The sequence below is a fragment of the Falco peregrinus genome, chromosome 7 (assembly GCF_023634155.1).
Source record: "Falco peregrinus isolate bFalPer1 chromosome 7, bFalPer1.pri, whole genome shotgun sequence".
In the NCBI taxonomy this organism is placed as follows: domain Eukaryota; kingdom Metazoa; phylum Chordata; class Aves; order Falconiformes; family Falconidae; genus Falco; species Falco peregrinus.
Window position 1 is genome coordinate 16004201 of NC_073727.1, and position 24279 is coordinate 16028479.

At 41.8% G+C, this 24279-nt stretch overlaps 1 protein-coding gene across 1 annotated transcript in view; it reads left to right on the forward strand.

The window, feature by feature from the left end:
* TFAP2D (transcription factor AP-2 delta) overlaps positions 1-24279 on the forward strand; it is a 49981-nt gene that overhangs the window by 19619 nt on the left and 6083 nt on the right. The window contains exons 5-6 of the mRNA XM_013300619.3: positions 7046-7187; positions 14039-14152. Coding sequence (XP_013156073.1) covers positions 7046-7187; positions 14039-14152 — 256 coding nt within the window. The remainder of the gene's footprint in view (positions 1-7045; positions 7188-14038; positions 14153-24279) is intronic.

The window sequence follows — 24279 nt, forward strand, 5'->3', positions numbered from 1 at the left end:
ATTGATCTGTGTTTTTTTGTGCTGGGATCTGACTTACAAATCGATGATCCAAGTGTTCTTGTGAGTGAGATGAATGTCTTATACCAACTCTACAAGTAGGTTTGTTTATCCTCCTTTTTTAAAAAACTTGTGAATTTCCTGGAGCTGATCCAAAAATGTGATTTATTTTTTTTCTCCCATAAGAAGGCATAATATTTAGACAAGCCTTTTCCCCCCACACATAAATGAATGAAATCTGTTTTCAGATAAACTCTAGAGAGGCCCAGGAGATACTTTCTTGGCCTTTATTTGTTGTTTAAATATCATTCACCAAATACTGCGAGGCTCTTCAAACCTTCAGCAGGGAGATGCAGGTTCAAACCCCTCAGGCAAAGGGAAGAAACTCTACCTGAATCTCTTCTATTCTGGGTGAATCCACTAAGTACTCAGTTTGTTGTCTAGCTGCAAGTAGCAGCTCTGGGAATTTCAGATCCCTCCTCCTTGATGTTGAGAGCACTCAGCTCATCCTAAAGGTCAACACTTCTAGGATCATAACCTGAAAGGTCCATACAGATCTAGCCAAGTAGGCTGAGTTCTCAGCACATATTACCACAGAATCACAGAATTATGGAAAGGTTGAGGCTGGAAGGGACCTCTGGCCATCCTCTAGTTCAATCCTCCTGCTCAAAGCAGGGTCAATTAGGAGAGGTTGCTCAGGGCCTTGTCTACTGAGGTTTCTATTGTCTCAATGGATGGAGACTCCACAAGGCAATGGAGTGCTGAATCCACAACAACAGAGGTTTTTCAGCATCTAGGAGGAGGGGCAAAGGTTCTCAGGGGCCACCGAACACACAGAACTACAGTGGGGCTGCTCTGAAATACAGGTGTGTCCTTATCACACCTGCTTGTAATAAAGAGAAAGCTGTAATGGAGTTACAGTCTTGGAAAAAATACCAGTTTATGGCGCAAAGACTGTTCCTACCTTCACAGTCCTTCATACATCTCAGGGCTTAGCAGGGAAGAATAAACAGAGCTATATGGCCAGTTACTCATTCGTCACGAGAGACTGAGAGTGAGGAAGCCCTCTTTCAACTGCTAGCCTGGTACTGATGGTAAAGTACCTCTACTGTAAGTCAGAATTAGATTCCTCGTTCCCAGGGATGGAGCTGTTCTTGCCTCCCTGCCCTTTATTCAAAGCCAATATCAAACCTATTATCAAGCCCATGGTATTGCTTTTGTTCTTAGACCGCCTTACTTTGAGTCCTAAAGACATATACTGAGACTGAGCTCACTTTGACAGAGACCTATTTGCCTAGACATGCTAACGATGAATTTTTTTCCACTGGAATTTCTGGGAAATTCACCACCATGTGCGTTAACGTTCCAACGGAAAACAAAATGAAGCTCATTTTCTGTCTGTGTGACAAATCCTTGGCCAAACTTGGCAGTGCTCCTTGAACTCTTTGTGGTATAAGCTTCCTCCCTTTGGACATGCAGATAATACTCCCAGGTGGTACTAACTCATAGCACGGTTTCCCCAAGGAACCCCATCCTTCATTGGCTCCTGCTGCTTTAAGAAGCAGAATACAAAGACACAGGTTTATTCTGGGTTTTAGAGGACATGAAGAAAATAATATCGGCTTTTTCTGTGTGACATCAATACAGAAATTGGCATCATGATTTTTTGGTCTTATTAAATCCCTAAATATCAGGTGCACTGTGTGGACTTCTCATAAGGAGCCAGGATTGTGTCATTTTTGATTACTTCAAATGGTTCTAAGTTTATTATTACTGAAAATGTTCACAGTCTTCAATGTATCGAGGCCTTTAATTAATCTCTGTAAGGCAGGAATATGCTCAACCTCTGGAATATCTGTTTAAGCTACAAAAAGACAAAATTAGTTGTACCATGATTAGGTATATTGACCAAAGCCATCTCAAAAGTCTCTGGCATGACTAATACTTCTCTTTCTCTAAAACAGACTAAAATAATTGAGTTTGGGGGAGTACTGCTAAGTCCAGCAGAGGAACTGCAATGAATTTCTAGGCTGCATGGACATGTAAACTTCCAGACTTCATGAAAATTATTCTGTTGCCCCTTGTTTTCTACAAACTTACTTAATGTGGGGTTCAGCGTGGCTGCTGAGTGTTTACTATTATTCTTGTTTTGGTCAGGTTGCATCTTTAGTGTCTAGGTAGGGACTTCTAGGACCCGAAGTAGGGATTCTTTGAACAGCTCATCTCTCTTTGCGTTGCCATCCACATAAATCGGCACAATGGGTGGAAAGACAGACTGGGAGAATGAACTCGGCGTGGCAGGACTCTCCCCAGCGGTACGGGACAGATCTTCGCGCAAACCCGTAGGTGAGGGATGCCCTCTAGTGCCTAGATTAGATGAAGGGAAAGGTCATTTTTCTTACCAGTTCTAAAAGGAAAATTCCTATATTTTAGCTGATACAATAAAGGCTCCTCCATTAAATGCTAGCATTGCCAAGGCTAAGCCTTACTGCTGGCTCAAAGGAGTCAAAAGCTTCACAAGTGGGAGCGAGAAATGATTTGGGGAGAGATGTCCACTTCTGTTTGGACAGGTCACTTATAAGGTAGAGATATAGCATGAATGTAATTGCAGATGCAGGTAAAATCAATGCATGAATTATTTTAAAACCACCAAACTTTTTTACAAAAAAAAACCCCAAATCCAACCATAAAAAGCACTTATAAAAAAGTCTGGAGTTTGTTTTTCTGTCAAACCTAATTAAGACACTAAATTTCCAGGACACAGAATTGATGGCATTCATCATTTGGGGACCAAAACTCTTGAGAAAAATAGGTCAGCTGTTACTTTTTTCACCGTGCTATCAACTGTCACACTTCTCCCCCACCAACCTTTGTTTAAATGTCTTTCCATTTGTTCCTCCTCCCTTCTCACCCTACAAATAGAAAAAACTTTCCCTCCACCTCCAGCCTGTCCCTCCTCCCCCTGGGTAGCATTTCTGCTGGGTAGAGCATCCGGAGGAGGAGAGAGTAGGAGATTCAGATGCTGAGTGTCCCTCTCCTGGGATGCAACTTCTGCCTTCACTCTGATAGGAGCATCTCTCACTCTTGCTAGACCCAGGAGACATACATGCTGCTCCATGCACCTGCCCACAGAAACCTGTCAAGGTACGCGGCTGGTCTCTCCGCTGAGGCTTTCCAGAGTTGTCACTGCCAATTCAGTTTCAGCAACTGTCCTTTTCCATCAGGCAAAGCTTTCTGGTCAATTGTCAAATTATATAGGAAAGGCAGCACTGCCTATAGCTGCAAAGCCATGTGCTGGGTTTGAGGAGAAAGGATCAAGACGCATACTTTGTCTCTGCGGAAGGAAAGAGCTGGGGATATTGCACATAGAGATATTCGATTTAGATTGAAACAAGGCAATCGGTTATAAAAGCCAGGGATTTTAGGCATTTCTTACTTTACTATGAATCCCCCCGATGTAAATAATAACTGGGCAGAAGGCAGAAAATCTAAGGTAAAAGAGGTCGGTTCGTTCACATTTCCCACGTTTCCACATTCTCCCTTAAAATTAATGTTTGTCCAAATTATGATGTAGAAAAAGAAAGACCATCTTTTACAACATTTTGTGCAAACTACTTTCCCCACCAAGCAGACTTACTTCCTATGTACAGCAATATGAGGGACCTCTATTCACAGAGTTTAACAAAAAATAATATGTACAGAAGTGTATCACAATCCACTCCTAAACACCAAATCATCATTTGGTCTGGCTTAAATATTCTATCTTAGCTCAACAATGAGATATCACAAATCATGTTCTGCAGAGTGTTTTCATGTCCAGGTTTGTATTTTTATTCAGAACTTGATGTTATAATTTAGAATTCCTACTCTGTATGTCATATGGAAGTGTGTGCTTATGTGAATAAATACGCATAGTGCTAATGTGCATTCGTAGCGTACATCAGCTTTCCATTTCCAGTAAAAATATGTTTTAAAAATATATTTTAAACATTTTTTATTTATTATCTCACAAAACACAGTAGGTACATTTCTATCTACATTTTTAGCTATCTATAGCCACAAGCAGATAAGTAATTTTGTTTCTTTTTGCTCATGATTTTACCTCTTCATATCCCATTAACATTCAATCACAATAATAATCCTAGCTCCAGGTAAAGTGGGCATGTTTTATATTTTTATATAATTTTCTCAGATCATCAAAACATTTTAGTGTAATTTCTTCAACTCTAGTAAATAATATACACCATCTTTGTAGAGATAAGTTTGAATGACAATTCATCTTTTCATTCCCTTTTTTTCTTTTACATTGAGTGAACACAAATTCCGGTCAGTTTGTTGTTGACCATGTTAAATAAATGCCTACATTTCATCACATAAAGTTTTGCTTTTCCAATGGCTAAATGTTTAAATTATTTGGTGATTATAGGCCTTATATTGCTACTTGGGTCTGACTGGAAGCAGGACAGAGCTGTATGGACAATGGTAGTTCCACCTGATGACAGCTTCATCTTCTTTCCATGCTGGCATGAAAACAAACCTATCAAGTGTTTTAATGGAGTTTTGTTGAAAAGCAAACCCTGGTGCTCTTCTACAATTGATTTACTCTTTAAGTCTTTATTTAAGGAAAAGTAAAGGTGTAGCTGAAGTAGAAATTTTGAAGCGGCTCTACAGAAAATTTAGAAGCTATGGCTTAAATTTGTACTCTTTCTCATCCATGAGGAAGTCTGAGATAGATGTTTTAAATACAAAACTGGCAGTCAGCTATATGACTGTTCATTCTGCCTCACTGTTAAAATACCACTGAAATCCATTTTAATTTCACCAAAAAATTCTTTTACTTTTCTGGAAGCTGTAAACTAAGTGGAAACCATTTCTCCTTTCAACTCAGAGATAGTGGTTACTTGTTAACTTCTTACTGGTTTTAGGCATATGGGAAATCATGTTTAAAAAATCCAAATAAATCCAAATGTTTTTGAGTATAATCTTTATTTTTTTTCTGTAAAATTGGTTACAGCTGCGAAAGTTGTTGTTGATTGGCGTCAGCAAACAAATTCTTTGGGAGCAGTGCATGTATTTTAGTAGTACTTGAATCCGACTAGTTCAGATGAACACAAAACAAAGTACTGGCTCGTGGAAACAAAAGGTATTTTTCTGCTAAAAACTCCAATGATAGAAGGGGAGACAATAAACTGAAAAAGTGGAGAATAGAGTCTGGAATAGAGGTCGGTGCATGCTGTTCTTTGTGCCTCACATTGCCCCTGGCACAGGACCACTACTCCCGTGGAAGTTTCCATCTTCCTTGGCTTGGCCAGGTCTGTGCAGAGCAGACCCAGTCCTGCTGGGGACGGGATTTGTCACACCATCTCTATCACAGTTGTGTCTGTCCTCTCATGTCACATTGTAGTCAATAGGGAGAAATCAGCACTTCTGGGTGATTAACGATTAAATTAAATTAAATTAATAATTAAAAATTTGATTATGTTGCTCAGAAAAGCTGTGGAATCTCCAAGGTCGGAAATGTTAAAGACTAGGCTCGCAAAGGCCATGAATAACCTAATCTAAGGCCATGCTTTCAGCAGCAGGTGATCTCCTGAGCTCACTTCTAACCCGTACTTTTCTGTAATTCCTCTGATCAGCTTTTGCCTTCTACTTTAGTATAGGATGACACATGCTTCAAGTGCTAATTTGTCTCCACTGACTTGAAAGTATTAGGTCAGACATCAATACTGACATTTAATGAGATTAATTCCACTTGCACATGTCTCAAAGGGAAGTGTGACAGTACCTGCATCCTTCCTAATTGTTCACCTGGAGCATCAGCCTAGTCTCCAAAGAGCCAGGGTCCAATGCCACTTCTCGTAGCGACAAGCAAATACACAACTGAAAAAAAGAAAAATAAAATAAAAACCCCACAGTATCTTAACCCCAAAACTGTTCTGGAGACATCTCTGTTAGTGCCTCATGCAGATGTGCTTCAACATACACTTCTGGTAGCTGACCTATTTCTACTTTCTACAGTGAGAGGAGAGCAAGTGTCATCTGGAAGTGCCTATTTCTCACCAGGGAAAAACTAACTTAGGCACAGATGTTCACACCCCAGGCAGCTGTGTTTGATCAGATAAATCCCACACCAAGGTTGTCAGAGTCACAGCACGCAGGCCAGAGTGTTCAGTAAACCCTAAAACGAAATTCTGGGTTCTCTAAGCTAGTGGAGGGGGGCAGGTTCTTCCAGAGGCATTTGGCACCAGCATGGAGTTGGGTTATAGTGTCCAGTCTCCATGGTGCGGTAGGGAGATACTCAGTGCCTGCCTCTGTCACAGTCTTCTCACAAAGGCTAGTCAAGCAACGTATTCCCTTTGCCTTGTTTTCACCACCTATAAAACATCAATTGTGATCTTCATTGTCATCCCTTTTCATTTCGTCTGGTCAATTTTGGTAGCGATATTTTTGGACACAGGATTGTTTCTCATGCCCTACTTTGGGGTCTACTCATCTTTAGCATGGGGCACTTGTATTGTGCCTGCTGGCTTAACCCTTAAGCAAATATGCTGAAATGTGTGTTACCCCTACAGCTCCCTCCTGGGGTAGAAGGCTATTCTTCATTTAGAGATAGAGAAGTGAAACACCAAAGTCTGAATCTCAGCTCTTCAGAGTTATATATTCCTACCTTCTGTTAATTTTTGTGCCTTAAATATCAATGATGAAGCAGGCTTACAAAACTTGAGCAACTTCCCAGTACTCACGGGTGGCAAGGGAGGGAGCTAAACCCGAGTGTCTTCACCAGTATTTTCTCATGAGAGAAATACCCTTCCTTGCTTCTAGCTGGCACCATCTGATGACTAAGCATGAGCCCAACGGGGCTGAGAACTGTAACTGAGCTTGGGAATAAATGTCTACAAAAGTGATTTGCTATTGTTTGGGGTTTCTTTAAGAGCGGAAGAAATTCTGTAAGCATAACAATAACAACAATAATAATAATAATAACAATAACAACGACAACCACCACCACCACCCTAAAAACTGACTGACCCATTTTGTTTGACCGCAGGGGAAGCGTTACATTTGGCCAGAGATTTCGGCTACACCTGTGAAACAGAGTTCCCTGCCAAGGCAGTAGGAGAGCACATTGCCAGACAGCACATGGAACAGAAAGAGCAGACAGCGAGGAAAAAGATGATCCTAGCGACAAAGTAAGAAGGGAGGGGAAACTAAAAAAGAAATCTGTCTGTCACTTCTCCATTTTGGATCGGGGGGCTGGGGGAGGGAGGAGTGGGAGTATGGAGCTGAGACTGCGGTGACTGCTATCACAACAGTACTCACTGACAGCAAGCGAGAGCAAGCTTCTTTAGAGATGCTGTAAGAACCTTATTGACTACAACGAGATTTTTGTAGCTATGTTCTCATTGCCTGTGGCTAAGGGGGCACATATATCTCCTCAGGTGCTTTGGTTTAGGTGAGAGGAGGGGATATTACCTGGTAAGATCTATAGGACAGAGACTGGCTTTGCCTCCTGTTTGTGAGCAACAGATCTAAGCTTCTACTGAAGTGCTAGTTACTGTGGGATAATTATCATTAGTCTGCTGAGGGAGAGCTGGTTTGCAGAGGGACAGATCCACTCTGGATGGAAATTGCAAGAGTTTCCCTGAAGTCAAAGACACTGGAACAATGCAGACCAGCAGGGGAGCTTTGCTAAAGCCATTAAAGACACACAGACACCCGACTGCTCTAAACGAGCCACTCACCACCCTGGAGCAGTAACATTGTGTTAGGATAACGTTTCATCTAGGTTAATTAGCCTTGATGAGGGAGGAATTAGCCTTCATGAGCTATGGGAAACAGGAATAAATAGTCTGCATGGAACAATGTAAACCTACACTAGGTGTGTGATATGCCTGCATGGGGTAACCTTGAACTTGTTCATACTCTTCCTGTGATTACTGCAGTGTTACACAGTGAGGCTGCAGGAGAGCTGAGGCCAGAAACCTGAGCTGCCAAACCACCATCCCAGTGCTGGAAATGTCTGGAAATCATCCAGTCTGGGAAATACCCAACAGAGAGGAATGAGCCTGTAGTAGGGCAGAAGGTTGACCAGCAACAGGATTGCCCTTTGTATCCCAGCGTCCTTCTGCTTTGCCAGGATCCCTGGCCTTGGTGTCCCTTTTGTATCTAGAGCTCTTTGGCCTGCAGGTGACCGAGAGATGACACGTATTGAAACATCTCAGGCTTAGGAATCCTGTGAATACAGCCTGTGATCCTTCTTTGGGGTGATAGGCAGAGCACCATGTGGCTCAGGGGGCATTTGCTGGTAATGAAGGTGACGAAAGACCTCACACATCATGGTCTTAAGTCCCTTGTAGATTAAAAGGAATACTATAAGTGGAATATGGTTTTATTGTTACCTGTATCCACATTTGTTTTAAGGGCCTAAAGGCTTTCAGAAACATGAGAATAAACCAGCTGGCAAGAAGCATCTCCTGGCTGCAAGCTGTGTCTCCCCATCACTGCATAGCCCATTAACAATCTGCCCCCCTGACTCTGTAAGAGCTGATGGTCCTGCTGGGCAGCACAACCTAAGCAAGAGTTAAGGCTGCAGGTTGCCCCAGCTGGAGAATTTGTCCCATCGATAAAATCTTACTCAATGATAAAGATACAGAACTTCCCCCTTCTTTTCTGGCTCTAGCCTCCAAAGGTTGTCCCACTGAGGGACACACAAGGGTCTCACTACCCTTTCTCACCACTCCATACCTACTTTTTCACCACCACCGACTGAGATAGGGAGTTGTGGGCAAGCATTACTCCAAACCCCCATGAACTCTGGGCTTGTAGCCTGCTATCCTGCACTTGCAAGGAACAAAATTACTTTTCTTCCCCCTTCCATCACTTCAAAGCACCAGCAAACTGAGCAGAGAGGTCTGTCGCTAACACAAAGGCAGGCCGTACTCTACTGCAGTCCAAGTGCTTGTTGAGTGGGACAGATGGGTCAATGTGTGTGCTGCTACTGCCCTCTCCTGCCTGGAAGGAGAACAGTGACTCACCGACCAGTCCTGTCCAGGTACTACAGGAGACATGGGTCCAGGACATAGCTAACGTTAGCATGGTATTTCCCAGACATGTTTCCATGTGTCTGATAGTAAGTACTCTAGGCATTTGCCAGGAGTTTCAATTATTCACTAGGCATATGTAAGCTCTAGGTTTGTCAATTTAGTAATGTCACCATTGCCCTGTCTCATGTGCTTGTGAGTTATGGCACCAGAAAAAGTGGTGCGTTGTTATGCTGCCACCAAAAACAACAGTGAGATTCCAGGATGGTAAAATAACTCCTGGCAAGCTTTGCCTACGGAAAGAACCGGAGTGCCATTGCCTCTGTGTGTTGCCACTGTCCACTGTGGGACAGAGCCAGAAGCCCTGAGAAAGTGTGCCTTTGGCAGAACTGAGGAGATCTTCCACACGTGGGGTCTTGAGGAAAAACTAGGGAAAAGAACAAAATTATTTCCAAGATTCCCAGGATACAGGTGAAATTCCATTCTGGAGTCAGACATCCAGCTTCAGTGGCTTGATTCAGTTGCCCAGACATAGGCACCTACTGCCATTTGGGATGAACTGGGTTATCCGGTTTGGTTACCAGCTGCTGCTCCAGAAGCACACAGGTCTCTTTGTGTTACTGTGTTGTTATGGATGAGTTGGGTACTACATAACTATGTGTGGGTAACCGAACAGAGCCTTTACTGTCTGCAGTGCAGCAGTGTCTAGCGTCCAGTAGGAGCTCCCAGTGTTATCAATGGCATCTATAGCTTGTGATCAAGCAATCCACCCACCCTGAGTGGAAGTAGTTCAGCTGCCATGCACAGAACAGTGGTCCATGGGCTAGTGAAGGCTAAAGACTGCTACTTCAGATGCCAGTAGCCCTCTTTAACACAGAGAGGTCACTGAGTTTCAGATGACACTGTCTTCATTGCCCTACTTCATCTGAGGATGTGTTGGTATTAACAGTGAATGAAATCAGGATCATTTACTATCATGGAACAAACCACATTAATAGTGTCAAACTACATGACCTACCAAAACCTCTTGGAAATGCTCTCTCACATTCTCTAACTCAGAACCTGCCTAGGACAGTATAAGTTGGTGCAACAAGTTATTCCAACAATACGATGGTCTAAACAATGAAGAATCAGACTTGCCTCGTAATTATCATGGGAAGAAGAGATGATTGGGCTGTGTAGCCAGTATACAGCACTGCACACAAGTGATAGCAAGGGCAGGATGGGAGTGAAGCAAGTTTTGGTTAAGAGCTGAAAGAATAAGAAAGGGGTAAACAACGGGAGAAGAAGGTCTCCTATGATTCTCTTTCTCTCCACTTACCTCCTTCGACTTAGATGATTATCTGGGCACTCCAGAGGAAGATGCTTCAAAAAAAGGGTCTGAATTGTCATAGTTCTGGCCAAAGGGTGTTGGTACTGGCCTGTTAACCCTAGACTCTTTAGAAAGGCTTCAGGACATGTCTGTGCAATCCACACAGAAAAAAATAAAATTAAATTAAAAAGAAAAAGCTGGCACTTGGTTTTAGAGGGTCTTTAAGCATGTATTAGTTCACCTTGCAGAGGAGTGGGAGACTCTGAGTGACTTTACAACAGGGGATGGAACCTGATCATGTTGCAGCTAGGACAGATGCAGAACTGCTGAAGGCCATATCAATAATTCCACTTGATGGAGAGGCACACTGTCCTTTGGGAAAAATCACAAGAGTTTCACAGCACAAGGCCTTCTACATGTGACAGATATCCACACATTTATGTGGACCAAAACAGAATAGTGTGAACAACAATTTTATTGTGGCATTGCTTACAGCCAGTCCACAATAATCAACATGTGGCTCATGACTCTGGACTCATTTGCTAGTTTTCTGAAAAAGGAGCTCTGAGACTGGATGCACAGGACCTGCTGAGCATCTCTCTGATATCTGGTCTTTGAATATCTGGCAGCTCCACCTCACTTTGAATATATCAGACCCATGGGCACAAATTTGTCCCACTCTCGTACTCATCATGAGGCATTTGCTTTGGCCACTGCTAGGGATAGGGTCATGACTAGATGAGCTCTTGCTCTGATCCAGTACAGAGTGTTTTATCTTTTCGTGGTCATATACTGGAACATCTAACCATCTATCACAAATCACTAGGTGCCTCCCTTGTAGGAATGACCAGGACTTCTTTTATTAACCTGTGGCCCCTAAGACAGCATAACCATCTTTCTTTGCTTTTTCAAAGTCACAGTCCAACTCGGCAAACAACTGCCAGCCCCTCCCCCTGACACTACCCCAGGTGATGTTTTATTGGTAGTGGAGGCTCTGAGATACCACTTTGCCTAGAAATCCCCTTGAAAAAAGTAGGTTATTGCTTTTTACAGGTTTTCATGTATAATAAAAAAGTTTTTTTCTTTTCTTTCAATCTGCCATCATTCAGTAAAGACTTTTGACATGTGGAGATGGAAGGGAACTTAATTGCATACTTGGTTCTGACACTTTCCTTTGTCAAAATATAAGAATTTTTAAGATGAACTTTTTCAACAGGTAGAAAGTAGAGGTTGGAGCAAGGAGAGAAGAGCAGTGCTGACAGGGCCAACTGGGGATAGCAGATTGTTTAGAAGCCAAAATGACTGACTGTTTTCAGTTGTTGAAAGGAACTGTTTTTCCTCTAAGGACCTTATTCATTAAAACTGTATGCTGCATTTACATACATTTCTGCTGAATACCTCTCTTTGCCTGAAAGGCTAAGATGATGCTGTCTTTTCAAGCAGTCAGTGTCTAGGTCCATGCAGATGACAAGCATTTACAGAAATAAGACTTGGATGAAGTCCAGCAGCACAGCAGGAAAGAGTTTTCTGCACCTCTTCTCCTCTCAGCTGAGAGAAAGCTATGGTGTCCAAAGTCTATGTCCACAGGTCACAGAATGGTGATATAATGAAGGGTACAACCAGGTTAATACAGTTTCCTTGCTTGTAACTTGGCAACGGAGGACCTTGTAAAGACCAAGAAGCTGAGTTTACCCACTTATTTTCCATTATGCCCCTGTTCCAAGGGACAAGAGTTAAAAGATGATAACGAAGAACTCAAACTTTATCTAGGACCATATGTGCAAAGAGTCTTCTAACAGAAGTCACAGACCACAGAGATACTCTTCAGTATTAGAAATTGGCCCCAGGTACAGTGGTTGCAACTATGCTGACAAAGTAAATCACATACACACTGAGTCATCAGATTGCAATTGTCTGTATTATTAAAATGTTAGAATGGCTCCTTGAACTCTTCCAAACACCTTCTGAGCATGTTCTGGGAGATAGCACACACCAGGATCCATTCTTAGGAAGCCACCCTGTTTAGGAGGCTAGAGGAGCATGACTATATGGACCTCATCAGATGGTGACAATTTGCATGAGGGCATGAGAATGAGCCCTGGCACTGTATACTCTACTAGGTGGCACTGTTTGCTAGGTTACGTGTAGTGGTTGTGACCAGCATTAAGTCAATCCAGCTGAGTGTCAGGCTCGTATCAGGTATTTCAAGTGAGTGTCCTGATCATCTGCTAGGCATCATGCCCTCCTGACCCCACATTATGTGCCTTTATTTCCAATACAGTCAGTGGAGAGTGATATCCTCCTTTAGAGAAGTCCTGATAGAGTTATCCAGACACCTCTCCTTTTTTTGATTAACTGTATCATAAACCCATTGAAAGTAAGTGGTGTTGCTGTTCACCCATGGTCCAGATAGCACTCTTCTAAGGATGTGCACTAAGTGGAGCTCATTTGGTTTCTTTTTTAAAAAAGTACGTTGTTAGAATATTCCTAGACTAATTTATGAACTGACCCAATCCAACAATATCACAAGAATGAAAAGGCCTTATTTTCAGGTCTCTCCTAGTGTTAGGCTCTATATAGAGGCGTGCCGGGGGATGTTTTTAACCCAGGTGCTGAGGCATCCTGAGAAACATAAGGGAAGACTTGAGAGGGAGAGGGAGGACAGCAAGACCATGCATCCTTTCAAAGAAGTTGGGCTACTACGCTGGCGGGAGACCAGGCAAGACAAAGCCTGAGTTCCCGTTACAGGGTGCTGAACTGGGGTCTCGCATCCTACCTACTGAAAGTATATATTGCCCAGGAAACCACCACCGAGAAGAAGTGGAGATCATGGGATTTGCCTCACTTGCCTGTCTGTTGTGTAGGCACTGACAGCTGAGTGAGTCACTGAGCTCTTCCTACAGTCACCAGTAAGAAGGAAGCACTGTTAGGAAACACATTCTCTGGACTGCTGTAGACACCTTAAGTTGCCTGATACATGGTAGAAATGTAAAGCAACTTTCATGAATGTTTCAGTAAGATATTTAAATCTTGCTGCAAGAATGAATTCTCACTCTGGGCAGACCTGTAGGAGAGGTCTCAGTTGAGGATCTAGCAGTTCTTCTGTCCCAGACTTTTCAAGAAAGCAGAGAATGAACACAAATGGAAGCTAGGAGAGCAAAGGTAGCATTTTCCTTCATAACTCTTAGTGTTCCATTTGTCTTAAGAGTCAGGGATCAAGAAGGCAAAGCCAAAATGACCAGGACTTCTATTTGCAGATAAACCAGTGCACACAAGCAAACGTACAAGTAGTGGGTTATTTACACAAAGGCTTCAGGCATGTTCTAATGCCAGTTCATAATTTTCTTTGAGCCATAACCCTTGCTTCTAATGTAGGTGAGCTAACAGACTTAACACTGCCAAACTGAGCCCAATTTGGGAGAGAAATCACATTCTAAAATGTCAGTGTTAATACAGGTCCAGAGGGGAACTATTCCTGTTCAAGAGATTCTGTATGTTGCTGGCTCTGAGAATTTTGGGCAGGGAAGCAAGAGGGGGATTTCTTTGCCTTTAATTTCTTTGACAATGCCTCTGCCAAACATTTCTGTTATGAATGAGATCACTCAGGATAAGGTGACCATGTTATGGGAATCAGCTTTATGGAGTGGATTACACCTGTCTTATTTAAGGTTTTCAACTTTCCTTTTAGACAAATATGTAAAGAATTCCAAGACCTTCTAAGTCAAGACAGATCACCCCTCGGATCCTCCAGACCGACTCCAATATTAGACCTCGACATCCAGAGACATTTAACACATTTCAGGTATGATTTTGAAAGAGGAACAATTAACTAAAATCCATATTTTGGGTAAAGACTACATATGATATCATAATGGTATTTGTTCCCTTACATAGAAGACTATAATGTCTATAATCCCTTTGTTGTCTGTGCCTATTAAAAGCACATGGCTGCCCAGCAATGTAGTTCAGGTTACTTGCATCCATCCTGCTTCTAGGACCACAGTCTGAATTTGAGTAAGTAATTTTCTACATCTGCTGGCCAAATCTCCCCATCTGGCCAGAAAGCTGTCTTGGCCTAGATATGAGCCAAATCACAAGCCCACCAATGAAGTGGATGGTCCAGAAATGTAGAAATTCAAGTTCAGGGCCAAAACAACAACAATATGCATGAATCGAAGCAGCAATGAAAGGAAGAGCAGTTAGGCTGCATCCTTACCAATTAACTAAATAGTTCCAGAGCCACCTTCATGCTACTGAGACCATTTGACATCACCTTACCGTGACCATACCATTAACTCCTTGGCCTCCAAAGCAGACTAGCCTCAAAGTACACTACCTGCTAAGTCCTACTGCACTAATTCCTGAACAACACTGGAAAGGTCTGTGAGAATGTGAGCTGGTTCAGACTAAGAAGCCAGAGACTGCTAATATATTTAGACTCAGTTCCTGGGCCTGTGCCCTAGTGGTATTTAATTTACTGGTGTAGACAGCCTAAGAAGCTATTATGAAGACAAGGACCCATGGTACATACAGACCAAGTCTAAACTTCATCAGAATTTTATCCAGGTTATGGATAAAAGTGTATAGATGGTTCGGGAGCAGAAGCGTTTGTTAGCCCAGGAGTTGACATACAGTTTCACGTATTTGCTTTAGGCTATGTGATAGATACATTCAAGAGTGATATGGGAACTTCCAGAGGGTCACTTTGAAATAGTAGGGTCATCTCAGATATTTATCAAAGATAAATTTGATGAAACATCCTAGAGGTGCTCCTGTCTTTGCTCAGACCACAGAGGGGAATACATGACTAGCTGAGGCTACAGATTATTTTTTTCCTAGCCATTAGCTGATATCTGAAAAAATCAACATGTATATAACCTTTCCAGAGAGATTTTACAGACTGTAACACCAAGCCTTAGGATGATGTTGCATGGTTCTTCAGCACAGCCAGATGAGCCATTCTTCACTCATTGGCTGGACAGGCAATTTTTATACTCCAACATCCCAGCATCATTTAGTTATTAAGTTTCTGATAGAGCATGAGGCACCCAGCAGTCAGGTGTGATGGTTAGTCCCTCAGACTTTGAATGGAATCCAAAATACCCACCATCCCACAATTTCCATCTATTTGTTGGGGGCTAAGGAAAGGCAAGGATAACGCGTGGTCCACAAATGCACACATTCCTATTTATACATACACATACCTGTGTGGATTCGGTCTGTATACAAACATACCTAGACACCCCCACTTCCATTCTCATGCAGTGATGTGCACACACATACACATACCACTTACATCTATGTACCCTTTCCCTTATACACATGCACCCCAAAATACCTAACTACACTTGCACAGCAAAAGAGATGTTTATACAGGATCCTCATAGAGGGATTTTAATGGGCTACCTAGCCTTGTGGAAAAATAGATAATTCCCCATCACATGCACACAAAGTAAATGTGATACAAGGTAGCTAGTCCCCAAGGATTCCTGTGTTTAAAGAAGAAATAGCAGTCAGGATAACATGCTGAAGGCTTCAGCTACAAAAGCTGTCAGCTGGTACAGCTCCCATCCTTCTTTCTCTGCCACACTTCAGTAGGTTGGAGTACAAAGCTTCTGTAGGCAGCTCCTGGATCATTCAGCACTTTCATGCCTGCTGTAGGCAATAAGTTTTGGACTGAAGATGGGCACCTAGTAGAGCACAGGTCTTGATCCTACACAGATACTTCCGTGGGCTTCAATCAGACAGCCTTCTCTGCTTATGCTTCAGGAACGATGAGTACTGCCAGACCCACAGGCGGAGCTGACGCCATGTTCCTTTTCCACCTACTGTAGAGAAGCTGAGGTCAGACTGAGCTTCTGACCCCGACTTCTAACTCTACTCATCTACATGAAGGTGCTTCCATGTCAGCCAGGTGTGTAACTCCTGCTGTCGTCTCTAGGGATCTTGTCTGTAGAACCCATGAAATCTGCATTACAATTAAGCAGTCTCTATAAACTCCCTTGACTGAACAGTCTAGTCTAGATCTCCAGATGAATGGGAGCTTAGCCAATCAGTACACACTAGACACTTACATTGTAAAGATAAATCTAGTGTAGGCAAAAAAAATATTGTTATTCCCATCCCCTGTATCTGGCAGCCTTCACAGCTAGGTCATTTGAACTCCTACCACTACTTGCTTCTTGAGGTTAAATATCACAGGAGGCACTTAAGCCTGTCTCAGGTGCCAGGGAAGATGTGAGAATGCAATTCACCATATTTTCCAGGAGCATTAACTATTTTCTGAGGCAAGTTTTCAACACAGACTGCTCCTGGCTGATCGTTTGGTTTCTCTGTCTTTGAGAGATGAGCCTCAGACCGAACCAACCTCTGTCACAGGAAATTTTCTTCTGATCAGTTTGGGATGGGAGAAGAGGAAGAAATTCTTGGTACCCCAACACACACCTTGTAACCAAGGAACAACAAGCTCACTGCTGTCTGAGGCACAGCATAGCTTCCTACTGGTCACAAGCATAAATAGCTGCTTGCCATTATACATCAGTCAGGAATCTTTTCATAAGAAGGTGTTGAAAGCGTCTGCCTAAAAAAGCAGATGCCTAACACCAAGAATTCAAATACTCAAAGTACCTGGGCCCCCACATCCCTGATCACAGGTCCCACTTGAGATTAGATTTCCAAAAGAGCAGGTTGTCCTTATTTATATACAATGAAATGAACACAATTATCATGTATCTATAGATAATGAGCTTTGCAGCTGTATGCTGGAGAAGGATTTGACCTCCATACTATAGTCATCAAATACTCTGATGACATCTACAATAGTCAGAGTCTAAAATTAGACTGTCTTAATAAGTGGCTGGAACTGATTACGCACATTAAATTAATGTTATTTATGACTGAAATGCCCAAGAGCTGTTGGTGTTCTACAAATAGGTCTTGCAGAGGAAACATAAATCTGAAGTAGTGACGCCATACAGTCATCACAATTTCTATAACATCCTTTTTCAATAGTGAATTTTTCATCTTCATTTCTATCTGTATTCCAGAACTGTAGGCTTTCTCACAATAAATTCTCTGTCTCCATGCTATATAAATCTCTAGATTGGGATGGAGCCAAAATAGTGCATTTGGCAAGGACAAACCATAGTCTTTCACTGGAATCTCTGACAAGGTTTTGTGAATGTTTTTAGCATAAATATAGCATGTTTTTCAACCATTACCCAATATGAGATGATTTTTTATTTGGGGGAATCTCATATAGTTTCATACAGATTTAATGTAACAAGAAGAGGTTCAGAAATTCTGCCTTGTAAACCATAATCAAGGCAGCAAAGAAACCACAAGATTAAAAGTGGGTATTTTATACATATATGTGTATGCTTATGTTATAAGATGTCAGAAAGTCAAAGAATTTTTAATGACCAGAAAAATTCACAGGAATCACACAAATCTCTATTATTAGAATAAACTCTAAGATAATGAAAGTCTTTTTGAAGAGCTATAATATCTGACACCTACAGCAGAATCCAGCCTCTACCACCTTGGGGTAAAAAGGAGGGGGTTTTAGGAATAAATTACCCTACAGCTGTTAAATGCAGAGTCATGTGCTCCACTTGCTCATGATGTTACTTGCTCAGTGTTATCAAATTAAGACCAGGGTTCACAGGCTGGCACAGGTCAGATCGAAACAGTGTTTCCCATTTCCTCTATTTTAAATCTTCAAGCTCACACTTTTCTCTGAAGTTTTTTTCACTAAGTCCCAATTCATCAGGATCTGTAAACATGTGTCCAACCTGAAGTACAGAATAGTTCCCATGAAGGGATCAGAATTGCTGGGTTTGCTCAAACTCCAAACTCAAAGTTCATACAAAGCATAAAACAGGGGAAATCTTCAAAGGAGCTGCCAGTGAGCCTGAAAACTGCTGAGTTTTGCACAGCTTTACCAGATACGTGGAAAACAGAGGCTTTCCTACACCCCTGATACAGCCACGTTTGTGCAGCTGCTCTCTGAGATGTCCATCTGACCTGAATACAGAAAACTAGTGTGCATGAAGAACGATTTCCCAGTCTTGTTTGACTGTGAACAGGCAATTCCATGGATCTTTACCTTCACAGCAGCAGCTGTTGTACACTACCCAAGCCAGGGCAGTAGTACACATGCTTTATTGAAGATTTCTCCCTTTTCAGCAGATTTTGAGGTAACGTTGCAGAGAAATTATATTTTTATTAGAAAATAGAAGTAGTGCCAGGGACACAGGCATGTATTGCCTGCTTGTGCTTCTTTTTTTGAGGAATTCCTGTGGTTTTGTTGCCTGGTCTAACTAGCAGTGTTCCAAACTCTTCCTGGGTGCAGTGATGCATACGTATCACTAATATATATGTAGCTTGAGAATTCAGGGAACCACCAGCCTTTATTACAACCCAGTCAGGTGCTTTACCTTTGCTATAAATAATATACTAAGACTTAGAGAAATCCAGCCTTGTCAGGGCTGGGTCATATAAGCCACTGACCTCACGGGCTAGGTGTTGGAGGCAACTCAGATTTCTAAGCATATATGTAAGTGTAGGTTCAAGAAGTGGTGGTATGTTGCAGGGCTACCCAAGCTGTCCTTCAGCTCTTCTTTGTTTCCTTCATGATAAAGGCAGAGGAGCAAGTAGAATAATCCTGTGCAGTGTATCTGACCTGAAAGGCAAGACTTGAGCTACCCTGTGCCAAGTTTCTGAAGACAGAATCAGCATTAAGCCACAGGGCAAACAAGAAAACCCTGGGAAAATCTATTTCCATTACTAAGTGCTGAGACTTTTTGTCCTGATACTTGTGTCTCTTTGTTGTCCTCTAAAGGCTGATCTGTGTAAATGCATTTAGGAGTCTACTACAGTAGAGAGCAAAGTCAGCACACCAGTACCAGAAAAGAACCCAAAAGTTTCTACCGCTTTAATTAGAGGAACATATTTCCCTCACCCTTTGCTTTCAAAATAGAGTGAGCATCAGGAAAAGGAGAGTGAAAGTGAGAAAGAAAGAAAGAAGGAAAGAAGAAAGGGGAAAAAAAATTACATGGACCTTAGTTTCTTTTTAAATGCCTTCTATTACTTATAATTCAGTAGTCTTCTCTCCAAAACCACACAAAATCATGTGAGACTTTTGCATATATGTGTGTGTATCTGTGTTTGCAAAAGGGAAAAGCTAAGGTTTTAATTTCTCCTGAAACTTAAACTATTTTCAAATCCTCCTGATAGCAGTAAAGCTGAGATTTCATCTTTCTTTATTTTTTTCAGGACAGAAATATTATACAAATCTATCATTGTAAGCTGGTTGGTTTTGGATTCAGATCAGGCAAAGATGCCTGGTTTCATGCTCAGTGAAACCAAGAGACAGCTCTCAATTATCCAGGGTGATGGGAGGGAAAAAGGGGCTTGGAATATTTAGAGGAAGCAAAAAGATGCATGTAAACAAAACACATATATAAGGCTTTGAGTATAATTCACTTTAAAAATGCCTGGAAATGGTGAACCAGGGCATTCATGTCCTACAGCAGATGAAGACAAGCCTGTCTAGAGACACAAGAGCTCTGAGACACACATTCAGAGAATATACGGTGCAGGCAGTTGTGATGGGAGATGGTGAAGCCTTGGATAACCCCCAACACCCATAATCCTGCCACTCTGAATGGTGACATTGCAGGCTAACAGGTTCTTCTGCTGGATCTGGAACAATGTTGACCAGCACAATCAGCAAGCTCCATCCTTTTCTTGTTAATGGCACACAGATAGATCTGAAGCATGTCAGTATGGGACATGGTTGGGATTAACTTGTGTATCACTCATCTACTATTTTTGCACTTCCCAGACATACAGTGCATCCAACCCTCTTCAGAGTAGAGAACCAGACCAGATGAATGAAACATTTTCAGTTGTACAGTTCCCTGCTGTGAAGAAGGGAAATGTTTCTGTCACATTTCAGAGAAGGAATGGAGACATGTAGAAATTAAGATACACAAAAAAAAGATACATGAAAGCTAATCCAGTAAATTGTGTGGGTATGGTCCTGGACACTGGAACATAATTGTCTGTTAATGTCTGATTGCTGCTGTGGTTCCTGGTTATGGATTTGGCCTAGAGTACCTCTTCCTGTCCCAAACAATTCCCAGGCACCAGTCAGCCTTATCTCAGTCAAGAGGATGTTCTCAGATGGAAGCTTAGACATGGCTATTACTTGGTAGGTTAAAGTGTTTGAATAATGGAGATGAAGCCAGGCTACACTAGACCACGCATGATCAGAGGAGGAGCCTGGCTGCTCTTCACTTTGCTAATGCAGGCACAAGTGACTAAAGGCATTCCCTAGCTTCGGTTTAGGAACCTCAGAGTGATTCACCTGTCTGGTGAAGCTAGGGATCTAGGGTTGTTTTAGATGAGATATTCTGTCTCACATTCATCTGTCCTTCCCTCAGTGCAAGGGTCTTTTGTGAGTAAGCCATCATATCTACCAGCCTTACAGGTACTCTAAAAGTTCCATGAACCTGCATGTTCACTTTCCATTGCTCCTCTTGAAGCTGTTCCCTTTTGCGGAGGAAAATTTAAGGCTGGGCTGAGAATGAAAGACCATGAGCATTGTTGTTTAATGTAGTAGCTTCTGCATTAAACCAGAGCTAGAGTTCTGGATCTGAGATCATGCTTTCTTCACTTCACACTTAAGTCTGTTGATGAAGTGTTAAACCAGCCTTCAGTCTAAGGAGCAGAGTTTAGGATATGCCTCCAGCTGGACCAAATGTCCAAAACACTACATTAGTATTTTTCTTGATTTTAGACCCTAACTCTCTCTTGTTGAGTGGATAGAGCATGTATCTGCTTCTCACTTCCATTCAAATGTTGTAACTGAGCTTCCTGCAGATTCAGCAGGCAACCTGAAAGTCACACTCACATGTGTTGTCTTGTCTTTGCCTTCATAACCTGCCCTTGCATCAGAACAGCTTTGATTTTTATTCTTTTTATTCCTAATTTTTGGCAGAAGTCTTTTTTAGTTCCCCAAAATCTCATGAAAACTAGAGTTACCAGAAAACAAATGACCCACATTCTGTGCCAGGAAGCCAAAAATCATCACAAAAAAAGACTTGAAAAGAGAAGATTTGCTGAGATTATACTCAAGAGATCTGTGTCTGTTTCTTGGCTTACATGTACAGACTCCCTGACCTCATTAGTCAGCCTCTTAATCTCACTTTCTTCATGTGTAGAATTGGGTATAGACATATCTTCTATGTCTGCTTTTGGGACACTCTGTGTCTATAAGAATCTGTAATGTTTGGAAAGTTCGGCTACCCTACTAATATCATCCATCGTATAAGGAAAGGCGAATACTCACTGAGTACGGAAGTTGGCTTTGATCCTTTACCTTCAAGGTTATATTTCATCAAGATGCAAAATCACACCCAGATCATCTATTTTATATATAAAATATAAAGACAGCAACACAGCAAAGGCAAAACTACTTTTTTAAAAGTGACACTTCCTTCAGTGCAGAAACCTTATAAAACCAGACAAAAATAATAGACTCAGAATAACAAAACTAGATAATGAAAGCCATCAGCATCCTCACAAAATATTCTGTGTTTTGCCTAGCTGTCCAGCTGATATGAAACACCTTTCCTATGAAACTGTTAGAGACAAAAGGTTCGCTGTTTAGGTAATCTCTGAGCCTGGAGCTGTTAGTCTCCTGCAAGTGCCTGGCATCACACTGACAAGGTGACACAGAAAAATGACAGAGAACAAAAAAAAAAAAAGACTCAGACTTTGGGAGCAGTGAGAAAGTAACAACCCCCTTCCTGAAGGGTAAAAGGGAGCAATGAAATGAGTTTTGAAGCTCAACATGTTTTTTAAATTGTAGCAAAGAGACAAGCCCAAAGGCTTACTTCTGGCTTGCCTTTACAGATGTGCTTACCCCCTTATATATTGTTCTCTCTTTTTTACGCTTCTTCGCTTATCAGGAGGTAGAGTGACTGCTGTCATAATTCCAGTCATCTTGATTAGCAGCAGAAGCCCTCTGTTTGGATGCACGAACTGGAAGAAGCCTGGTGCGCAATGAAGTTTGTGGTGGAGCACCACTGGTGCCCTCTAGAGTTCCCTGATTTCCATAATCTCTTCCAGTCTGGCTTTAGATGCAGCTAGCTGAGGGACAGCACTGGTTCCTATAGTGCTGGGGTACTAGTAATCAACAAATTGTTCCTTTCATTTTCCTTTTTTTTTTTTCTTTTTCTTCCCCCTTTCCTTTCCTTGGCTCTTCATTTACTAAAGGTATTAGAGTTCATTCCTCCAGGATTTCCCCCTCACTGTCCCAGGGTTTATCTCTTTGATCTTTCCGTAGCAAGGGTTCAACCACCTTCTCCTGCTCTGCTGAGGAACAAAATCCTTTTGAAAGGGTGTGAAATTCTCTGAAGTCACAATTTATAGAGTCAAGAGAACAGATAAATATCTCTTTTCTTTATCCTCTTTATTAACAAATAAGTTCCACGATTACCAAGGAAAAAGAAAATATACATTTATTAAAAATGGAAAAAAGTTTGGAGAGTTTGACTTTATTTTAATCCAGCACTTAAAATTTCTTATAACATTTAAGGAACATTCATGTTTCCCAAAAAAAGGAATGCCATCCCCTCACTTCCAAATTACTGGATTACAAAGTTGCATTGTCCCTTGTCATCAGCATGTTTACAATGTCTACTTCATGGTCTTTTTCATTTGAGGAGGGCAATGGGGCTTCTCAGCTGCATTGGCTACCTCGCTGGAGAAAGTCTGTGCATGGTGGCAAGTTGGTTGAATCTCATTAATTTCTCCACTTTCCCATAGACCAGAAATGTGAGCATTAACTAAATGAAAGGATAAACTGAAGGAGCTGAAGCCTGTGTGAGTGATGTGCTCATTCTTTTTTAAAACTGTCTAGTCATCTTGGATCTGTGGTCTCGCTGGTGTGTTTGGCTCCACGGGTAGTAATGAGCAGTGAGGCCACTTTTCATCCACAGTTAGCCAACAGCTTGTACATCTTTTCCCCTTTCAAAACCAGCAAGTCACAGTGTTATCCAGTGGTTTATTTGGAGAACATAGTGTGCTATGCTGGAAACATTTTTTGGCAAATATCTGAGGGATTCTGTGAGTGCCCTGTGCGCCACAGTGCCGTGGCTTCATCTTTGGTCTATAGGTCAGAAATATTCCATAGTCAAAGTCTTGGATGTTTCAGGTATGTTGCCTGGGTAATTCTCCTAGTGTGGAAAATCAGTCTCAAAGTCAAAAATAAACAGAGCTGAAATGGAATATTTTAGAAGTATGGGGTATCAGCTCTATCTTCTTACTTTCTCCATTGCTTTCACACATGGTAAAAGGAGGTCCATCTGCTTAGGAGAACATGTCCTTCATACACTTGTCTGATTATGAACAGAAGACAAGCATGAGGGCCTGCTTTGCAAGACAACTTTCGTCTGTGCTGTTTGTCACTCTGATCCTGATCCTGTAGGCTTCTTATCCCTGTAACACATACTGGCCATGTGCTTACCTTGACTATCAGTCTAACTTGTGTCGTGGTTAGACCTACTGACCTTCCAAAGCAAAGTTATCACAATTTAATTCTCTAGGCAACCTTCACAGGACAGACCTTGAAATCAACAGAAGCACCTCTAACTCAGTATGGGCACCTTTAACTTAGGATGTTACATGGATCAGTGAAAAGGTTCAAATCTTTTTCTGTTCCCTTTACAGCCATCAAAAGTCTTATCACACCTTGTTATTTGTCATCTGTCATGTGTTGTTAGATTTGGGTAATCATTAAGTGGTTTTCACATTCAGAGTTCTGAGAAAGCCTGACCAATAAGTTCAAGCTTGTTTTTCCTTCATTATTATTCTTTTGAAGCATTTATTTATTTTAAATGAGGGTGTAAACATTCAGTG